The sequence below is a fragment of the Pempheris klunzingeri genome, chromosome 7 (genome assembly GCF_042242105.1).
Source record: "Pempheris klunzingeri isolate RE-2024b chromosome 7, fPemKlu1.hap1, whole genome shotgun sequence".
In the NCBI taxonomy this organism is placed as follows: domain Eukaryota; kingdom Metazoa; phylum Chordata; class Actinopteri; order Acropomatiformes; family Pempheridae; genus Pempheris; species Pempheris klunzingeri.
In genome coordinates, this window is record NC_092018.1 from 10,947,088 (window position 1) to 10,957,290 (window position 10,203).

The 10,203-nt window shown below is 40.6% G+C and overlaps 1 protein-coding gene across 1 annotated transcript; it reads right to left on the minus strand.

The window, feature by feature from the left end:
- Positions 1 to 1,577: 1,577 nt before the first annotated feature.
- LOC139203595 (adenosine receptor A3-like) lies at positions 1,578 to 9,609 on the minus strand. Its single transcript, XM_070833410.1, has 2 exons — positions 9,276 to 9,609; positions 1,578 to 2,110 (listed from the first exon to the last, which is right to left on the minus strand). Exons 1-2 carry the CDS (start codon positions 9,607 to 9,609, stop codon positions 1,578 to 1,580), a joined length of 867 nt encoding a protein of 288 aa, XP_070689511.1.
- Between the last annotated feature and the right edge of the window lie 594 nt (positions 9,610 to 10,203).

Below are 10,203 nucleotides of genomic sequence, written 5' to 3' on the forward strand. Positions count from 1 at the left end.
CTGAGTTGATGAATGTAGTTGTGCAGGTTCTGCAAAACTTAAGCAAAAGTTTGGAGCAGCCTCCCTCTGGGTCTGAGTAGCACCAAGACATACAATAAACCAACCCTTTAGCAAAAAATATAACTTATTTTAATTATGAATCATCTGACAATTTGTTTTTAGACTCTGCTGCTGCTTGTTTTAAAAAGCAGAATAGTTGTCTGTCCTGTAACACATATATACAATACATACATATATACCTACAATATGTAATGTAATGTTCAGTTTTTGCTGAAACTTTTAGAGAGGTGTAGATTCAACTGTATGGTCATGCAGGAGGATGCGATTTGTGGTGTTGTTGAACTCTCTCTAAAATGGTCCTAACAAAAACTCATTATAACCTTCATGAAGATATGATTTATTGTGAGACTGTTGTATTAGAACAGTTTTAGCTAGATCTACCTTTATAAACTAGCCGCTGACCAAGTTGGGGCTCCCAAAGCAAAGTTTAGAATAATATGTTGCTTTAGGGCAAAAAAACAAAACTAAACAGTCAGTTTTAAGGACAGGAATGTAACTCATCTGTACCGATCTCCAACAGTGGCCTCAGAGAGCCTGAGAAATTATTATTTCATTGCCAACATTTCAATTATATTGCATATGACTATAGAGTAGTCTAGCCAAAAAGGTCAAGGACGGTGGTAGGCAGGGAGACTCAGCAGACTTCTTGTATGCAAAAGTGGTGATATTTTACAGTCCTTCTCCATTAAGTGCAACTTAAATTACAAAACTATTTACAAAGAAACATGATTTCAAAATTAAATTGGCTCTTCTCAGGAAAAAAAACAATAATAAAGCACAGCCCTCACCCCTCTCTCTCCCTCTCACCAGACAGCCAAATCTCTGCTCATTATATAGGGCGTTCAATTCACACCTTGCTCACTTTGATTGAGTGACCAGAATGGACAATAGAGTAAGCCAAGTCTATTGAATATGGCTGTCTCGCTCTAACCCAAATCATCTAATCTGAATTGGCCTCCCTAAGCAGTGGCCTTGGCCAAGGTCACTGTCTGAACAATCTCCCCTCTGAGTGCACTGCAGCTGGGACGCTCTTCCCCATCACTCCCCCATCCACCTGGTGTTTGTTGGCTTATCTGGAACCGGACCAGGGACGTCTCCATGGCAACCGCCATGTTATCGCCGACGACCGCGAATGCACCGCACCGCACATTTGGATCAACTGGCTCAACACAAAACGACTGCGAGAGAAAAGATTTTCGAACAAGAACCATCAAAAAAAGAACACGTTAAAACATATGAAATGATAAATAGGCCACTTAACCATTGTGAAAGTGGCAGATATGTGTAGGGACATTCAGGATATTGTCCTAAATACATGATATTTAATGGTTATAATATTTGTTGTTGTGGGATCAAACAAACATAGAATAAAACGACCTTTTCTGCAGCATCCAGAGCTTTTCTGGGCTCTGGTGCGATCAAGTAATTGCATAAAACGTTTGAAAACTCTGACTATCACCATGAGCATCTTTGGGAGGAGTTGGCAGCATTTGGACTGGTCAAACATTATCGCCCTCTTACCTCCTCCTGCAGCAGGGTCTCCACACTTTGGTGAGCAGCGTGGCTCTGAGCGCAGCGCACCCTCTGATGTACAGGGTGGGGGTCAGGGCAGCGTTAACTCGGGGCAAAATGCGCATGGGGTCAGTGCCCTCATTCTTAAACATATAACAGGTCGCGTCAGTGAAATGACAGATTATAATATGACAAAATATAGGGAGCCACGTCCCTAAGAAAAACGCAGCCACCACTAAAACGAGATACACCGACGCGCGCTTGCTGTCTCTCTCCTCGGAGGGTGGCTCCTTCTCCAGCTGGAACCTGGCTATGATGAACAGTTTAATATTCAGCCCTATCATTATAATCACTGTGAATATGTTCGCCAAAAACGAACCGATGCTCGTGATCTTTTTGGCGACCCCGATTGTGACCAGGTTTTGCAGAGCCACGATCAGGAACGCATAGAGCCAGTAGACAAAGATGATCAGCAGGGTCCTGTTTCGGGTCATGCGCTGGGAGTATCTGAAAGGTGACGCCACAGCGTGGTACCTGTCTGCCTGCTGTCGTATCTTCTCTGATGATGATGATGTGCAGCTGATGAAAGGAAACTTCCGCTGACAACGACTTAATGAATAAAAATAGGTTTATTGCAAAAAGGTCAGTTGTCTAACAGGCACCATGGAGGCCTGGGAAAACGTTCAGCCAATTGTAGGAACAGACAGTGTAACCCCCGGCCGAATCTGCTGTCTCTCTGTCCTCATCTTCCTCGAGCCACCTCTCTGGTCACTTCTTATACCCCCTTTGACCATACATCCCAACATCTGGTTTTCATCCATATAACAGTTCTATTCTTTGTTTTAGGGGTACAAGGATATATTAGAAGGACACCATCCCCCAGTATCTAGTAAGGGGGAGCAAAGGTCAGATCTCCCCTGGCCAGGTCAAGCAATTCCCAGTCTCTCCGTGTCCAGATAATCGATCACAGATCCAAAACAGAGAAACACTGACCACTACCAACATCATATGCCCTAAAGGCACATACCAAACACTACATTCATATTTATACTCACTAAAGGCACATATCAGACACTACATATTTCCCCCCTTCGGGACTCAACAAGAGTCTCGAAAAAGAAAAGTAAGGTAACACAGTCATATCTGTAAATTATTGTATATGAGTCACCTGATGTCACTCACAGATTGCTTAAACATTCCCTTCCGTATGCACTTATTACAGCATAACCTTAGCAATATAATAATTTTGTTGGAGTGTGAGAGCGAAAAACCCATCAGGCAGCCATCTTACTGATAACATCCTTCAAACACTTTAGACAGGAAAACTCTCTCCACAGTCCCTCTGCCCTAGGCGACTACATAAGGTACTCCAAGCCAATTGAAAAATGAAAAAAGAAGGGTTTTGATGATAGTGCAGGAACAAATGAAAGCAAATACACATGGAAACTCAGAAATAAAATCAAAAAAGTATCCAAAGTCCGGCTGGTCGACCCATCGCACCATTCAATGGACCTTTCCCTACCTAACCAATACTTTCCCTGGACGTTAAAACAAAAAAACATCTGAGGTCCCACTGTATTCACATCATAACAGAACATCCTACACAAAGTAGTTCCCACAACAACGAAACATTCAAGTATTTACTTATATAGTTAGACGAACTCCAGACATTATATACGATCATTCAAACGTCATTTCTAATCTCATAATAACATACAAAGTAGCTATTGACATCACAGATCATAATACAATAAAACAAAATCCTACTGTTAATCGTATAAGAAACCACATATCAAACTGTTAAACATCCTCTCCATGATATGCTAATCCAAATGTATTACAATGTTCTTGTTCAGGGTCCCCATCCATGGTCCATTTGTGATTGTTTGAGTCCATTTTATGCAGTAGGGATCCCTGGACAAGCAGTCACCCTCATAGTGTTCTCTCAGCTATTATCCTGAGAAGAAAGAAAACAACAACCAGTATCTTTTGCACATACATCAAATACAACAATATGTTGTCACTTCATTCTCATGATTTCACCATATTCCAAGTTATGTTTCCAATTTCCAATTTTATGTTTCCACTTTATTCCCTTTCCAGTTTAAGCCTATATGTTGACAGATCTTAATACGATTTTTCAACAGTCCCTTCATTTTATCACAAAAAACCTTCCGTTGCAGATGATACACAACTGCTAAACACTAGTTAATTTCCAAATTTGCAAAATTATTCACACCATCTTATCGAAATTATCCTCCCAGATTTATCCAAATTATTCTTACACTTTTATTCACAAACTCTTTACCCTTGTCTGATGATACCTACTTATGACCTCATCTATCTGCTCAAGCAACTACAGTGTCCAAAATCCATACTCTTTTGTAATCCTCTCCTAACTACCCCCCTTGCAACATGAGCTATCTCATTTGCTTCCTGGATCATCAAACTTAGCAGATCTGTTGATGCTACCATCAGCCTTCATGCTTTCACCACAGACCAGTAGAATCTTCAATAGCACCTCATCCAGTCCATCTGCTCCTGTAACTGCTTTTGCAGCTTCATCAGCCACTTTATTGCCCTGTGTGACCTTTGACATGTCCTTTTTGTGAGCTACACGTAACTATAGCTGTTTCCTTCAGTTCCATCATTACATGCAACAATTTCATTATCTGAGCATAATACTACATAGAAGAACCCTCTGTTTTCTGAAATGCTCAATTTTTTCACAACATATGCAACTCCTATATATACTATTACCCTCTTTCCTTCTGCCAACATACATACTTCTGTCTTACTTACTTATTCCTTCCTTCCACTTTCTCAAAAACAAACTTACTTCCCTGAACTTCCACTACTGAAACTAAATCTATCCCTGCTGCGGTTGTCATAATCTTTACTCTGGTTGAGACTGCTCCTTCTTTTTGTTGTCTTCCAGTTGCAGTTGACTAAGCTTCCTAAGAGTTTCCTGGTCCTGTTTTTTCTGATCATATTCCTTTTTCCTACATAGCTCAACTTGATGTGCTATATGATCTGTGTAGACGCCTTTCGTCATACTCCCAAGACCAACCACTTCAGCAAGCTTACTCCTCACAGGCAGAGGCAGCCCTTGTTGCAACTTCACTCGCAAAATTGACTGCTCCATTTGGTTTGCATCTGGATCTCGCCCTGTGACATTCCTCCACACCTGATGAGCTCTTGACACATAGGCCCTCGGGTTCTCCTGTGGCCCCAGTGGCTCAATAAGAATATTATCAGGGTGTACATTTGTCGGAAATGTATCTTTCAATGCTCTCCACACTCGGCCTCTGCTTGCAGCAAACAACTCTGGATCGTTCACAGCAGTCCTCACATAACGATTAAGTCCTGCCCTCTGCAAGATCTCTTCCATAGCTGAGACTCCAAGAAGATTAGCCAAAAGTCTCTTGATGTCTCCCATAGCAGGCTGCGTTCCTATCAAAACTTCCTCCAACTTCGAAATCCAAGGATGTGCTCCATCTTGAAGAATGGGCAATTTTTCAAGAATGTCTGACATATCTGTATTCTTCCAAGGCCTATACTCCAGATTCTGACCTTGAACAATCACTGGACACATCTTATCGGATTCCTGTCCCTTTCTTGGACGTAAGGCATACCCCAAAACACCTGATTTTGGAGACTTTTTCTTCCTTAATTTTTTCTCTATTGTCTGCAGCTCCTGTAGTTGATTCTCCAGGGCTCTTTGACTTTCCATACAGGTAGATTCTTCCAGGTCCACAAGACATCTATCCATAGTATCCTTAACCTCTCTTAAAGCCTGCTGTCTTTCATCATCTCTCCCAGTACTAGATGCTGCTGGAAAGGAACATATAGGGTCCTCTGTGTCCAGGTCCTCATCACTGTCTCCTTTATCGCTCTCATCAGTGTCATTCCTTCCTGTAGTCATCCTCCTCTGTAATCTACATCCTCTTTTCTCTGCTGTAACCAACAACCGCTTAATTGCTGGGACGTATCTACCAACAGCTCCATCTGAATCTTCCCTACTTTCTTCTCCCATTTCCATCCTTCTGAATCTCACTCCACTCAAACCTTCTAAATATGCCTTCTTCTGTTTGCTTTTAGAGCTTGGGTACGTTTTTATAGTTGTCTTAGCTCTTCCCATCTCTATCACTTGCTCATCCTCATTTTCAATGAAATAATTACACTCCTGGCTAATCACTGGAAGCTGAGGATAAACATTAGCAAACTTCACCTTCTCCTCATAAGGTGGAGGCCTCTTTACTGGGGCTGTATGTGAGAAGGGTGCATTAACCTTTGCCACTAACTTTTCTGTTTCCCTTGTATTCTTTTCTATTTCTTCTATACCTCTTTCCCTTCTTTCCTTTATAGCTTGCAACCATTTCTGTCCCTCATTGTAAAACAATTGCAGAATACCAAGCTCTCTCTTTCTCTTCTCCTTGCGTTTCTGTCCCTTCCTACCTTTCTTTTGCCCTGCCTTGTATGTAGATACAAGCACTTGCATTGTTTTAATGACATCCGGATTAAGAGTCCCTTCCACTGGCCAAGGTTGATCAATATCAGGCCAACGCTTACTCCATTTTTCTGACATCTTTGTGATACTCTTAATGAGTGGATTATTCTTCTGCACTACTTCAATTGGGGTTATTGCTTTAGAACGTTTACTATCCATAGTTGATTAAACTATTTTTACCTGACTCTTCTTAAATCAAATTAGATCATGCTCAGACAATGAAACCCACATCAACAACTCTCAGCTATTTGAGCACATTTGAGCAAACGCCAGCAATCTGATCAAAATATGCAGGTGGATACTTGCAATTACTTTAAAAGAGTTTGTGGATAAATTGCACCAAATCAATTCAGTATCATCTGCAACCCTTGATATCTGTAAATCACCGTCAGAAGTGTTCTCCCCTGTTGTACACACATTATCTGTCAACATTTAGGTTATTGTATGCTAATGTAACATATCTTCTCATAAAAGTTTCTGTTTGGACAGCAACTATTAACAGACACCATTCTATTAATGTATCAGTAACATAACACTTTAGAGAGTGTATACTCATTCTACTTAAGTGAATATGTAATCAATCTTCAATCTAATATGGCCTTAAGTTTCTTCTCCTATTTCTTCATCTCTCTATCTTCCACAGAGAGAAAAGAACAAACAAAGGGGAAGGCTCTCTTGCCACTCCTCCTTCTAAAAGAAGCAAACTAAATGGCCTTCAAAAATTAGGTAACACCCCTTGCTCCGCCTCTTAAACTTAACCACAACTTCCAGTCTACTCTGACCATCAGAGAGTGAACATCTAGCTCAAACTGCCTGAGGGCCAGACAGACCCAGTCTAATGAGACACAGAGTCAAAAGCAAAGTACACTCACAAAAACTAGAAAAAACCTCCTCTTCAACAACCAAGATACAAACTTTGTCCTCTAACAGTTAAACCCCTCTTTTTCTCCTATTTTGAGTAAACCCACATGCTCTTTCAAGCAGATAGATTCTCCTCAAAATGCAGTCTGCACTCAGACATATTCACACACATTAGCAGACCACAAGAAAAGACAAAGAAAAACTGCATTCCCTTTTTAAACCATCATCATCCTCTTTCTCTTTCTAACCTCCCTGTCAACCAAAATCTTCCACTACTCCTATCTGTAATATCAGAATATTTCCTCAGCATTGACACACTTTCTCAGTAATTCTTTCCTTTCCTTTATTTTACTTCTTATATTTATATTTTTTCATTTTTATATACCCAAACGTCCTCACTTGTCTCTCCAGACTCAGCATAGGCTCATGTGTTATTATTATATTAAGTCCTCTTATACATAAGGCTCATGTGTTTTACAAACATCCTCTTATGAGGCTCATAGGATTTACAAATGTCCTTTTATGAGGCTCATACTCATTTATCAATTATATAAAATGTCCCTTTATGAGAGGGCTCATAATTTTTATCATTAATGAAACAAAAATATATCTTTCTTATACATTACTAACCTCTCCTATAGTCATTCACACCATATCTATATCTATTTACTAACAATCCATTACACACATATCAATTACACAGCCAAAAACATTGCCAAACTTTTCACACACAGCTGCAGCACCACTCAACACCCACACACACACTCACAGGATATCCAACAGACAAAACTCCTCAACAGACCAACATCAATCCCCAAGAAATACCCAGAGCTCTCAATCCTACATTTTAAAGTCGACTAATTTTCCTCTATCTTCTTGATAATTTCTCACTTTGGCCAAACTTCTTCAAAACAATTTTCACTTTAACAAATGTCTTCACTATGCATGCTCCATGAGCACCATTCACTTCTGGGCTCTTTCAGCCCTTATTTCACTTTTCTCAACTTTATTTTCTATCTCTTCTCTTAGGCCTATATCTTCTCTTTTACCTCTTCTCTTTATTTCATCTATTCTCTTCTCTATTTCATCTCTTCTTTTCTCTTTATTTCTCTTATCTCTTTATTTCTCTTATCTTCCCTTTTTACCTCTTCTTATCTCTCTTTATATTTTGCCAATTCCTCTGGGCCCAGAGCTATTTATTTCCTCTTTTCCTTATACCAATTCGACTATCTCTCAAAGCCAACTTTCACTTCAGTATCTAATTTACACATGTCTTACCGTTAAGAAGATGTGGGCCCTGTCTTCATTAATCTTGCATGGTTATTTAGCTTACTTTATCGTTACTAGTTCTGCTATTCTACACTTTTACTTCAACTTTTACTTCTCTTTTCTCTTTAACTCTTTTCTCTTTAACTCTTTAACTTCTTCAACTCTTATTTCTCCTTTACTTCTTTAACTTCAACTTTTAACTTCTTTACTTCTTTATCTCTATCTTCGTAATCCTTGCTTCTTTATCTCTATCTTCTTTACTTCTGTAGCTTCAACTTCTATTTCTCTAACTCTATCTTAATTCCCCTTTTTACCCCAATTTAGACGGAATATCACTCTCAACATCAACACATCATCGTCCACACAGATAAGTAGACAGTGCAGCCACCAGCAGCATAACAGCCTCAAAGAACCAACCAGTACCCCACTTAGTGAGAAAACACTCACCCGACGTCGTATGGAGCAGGAGTTGGTCAACTGAATTCTGTCAGCAGTCAGAGCCACATCTGCGAATCCTGTTCGTGACGCCAAATTTGTCGTATCTTCTCTGATGATGATGATGTGCAGCTGATGAAAGGAAACTTCCGCTGACAACGACTTAATGAATAAAAATAGGTTTATTGCAAAAAGGTCAGTTGTCTAACAGGCACCATGGAGGCCTGGGAAAACGTTCAGCCAATTGTAGGAACAGACAGTGTAACCCCCGGCCGAATCTGCTGTCTCTCTGTCCTCATCTTCCTCGAGCCACCTCTCTGGTCACTTCTTATACCCCCTTTGACCATACATCCCAACATCTGGTTTTCATCCAAATAACAGTTCTATTCTTTGTTTTAGGGGTACAAGGATATATTAGAAGGACACCATCCCCCAGTATCTAGTAAGGGGGAGCAAAGGTCAGATCTCCCCTGGCCAGGTCAAGCAATTCCCAGTCTCTCCGTGTCCAGATAATCGATCACAGATCCAAAACAGAGAAACACTGACCACTACCAACATCATATGCCCTAAAGGCACATACCAAACACTACATTCATATTTATACTCACTAAAGGCACATATCAGACACTACACTGCGCGGCCAGGATGGCCATGTAAGACAGCCCTAGAAATGTGGGAGCGATGTAAAAGGTTCTCAAAGGGGAGTCGAAGTTATCCTTTACATCGAGCACGCCAACATAATAATATGACACGCCGGAGCAGATGTCACTGAGGCAGGTGCTTAGCATGTACATGAAGCGGTTCTCGCTGCGCATCGCCTTGTTCAGCAGTATGGACAGAGACACGGACACGTTGAGGAAAATGATTGCCGCAGCTAGGAAAATGTTGAAAAGAACCATCAACACATTGCCAAAGCTCGTGGGGGGCAGAACAAGAGACCAAACGTGGCTGCTGTTACTCATCGGAGCGGAGAAAACGGAGTGTGTGGCTGCAGGTGTTGAGCTCTTCATCACACGGAAAAGAGAGGCAGCGGTGCAGCTGAGCGAGGATTGGATCTTCTCTGATCTATAGGACGCACAGTCGGGCTCACAGGATGACGTCGTAACTTCAATTCCCACGAACCACAAGTCAACAAGCTCCTGTTCAAAAACAAAGGAAAGGTCAACAGCTTCATAAAGTAACTGCAGTAATAGGCCTAAACACGACTGTTCTTTCATCATTATCTCAGGGCATGGATAGGTTTCAGCTTTTCATCACATCTTACAGTCCTGCACTTATAATAAAAGTCTGAGTTGATGAATGTAGTTGTGCAGGTTCTGCAAAACTTAAGCAAAAGTTTGGAGCAGCCTCCCTCTGGGTCTGAGTAGCACCAAGACATACAATAAACCAACCCTTTAGCAAAAAATATAACTTGTTTTAATTATGAATCATCTGACAATTTGTTTTTAGACTCTGCTGCTGCTTGTTTTAAAAAGCAGAATAGTTGTCTGTCCTGTAACACATATATACAATACATACATATATACCTACAATATGTAATGTAATGTTCAGTTTTT

Bases quoted from the DNA above. Each gene is read 5' to 3' on its own strand.
- LOC139203595 (XM_070833410.1), bottom strand. From the start codon at position 9,609: ATGAGTAACAGCAGCCACGTTTGGTCTCTTGTTCTGCCCCCCACGAGC. The intron at 2,111-9,275 runs GTGTCTGATATG...GACAGCAGGCAG, and splicing joins CATCCTGGCCGCGCAGTGTA to ACAGGTACCACGCTGTGGCG.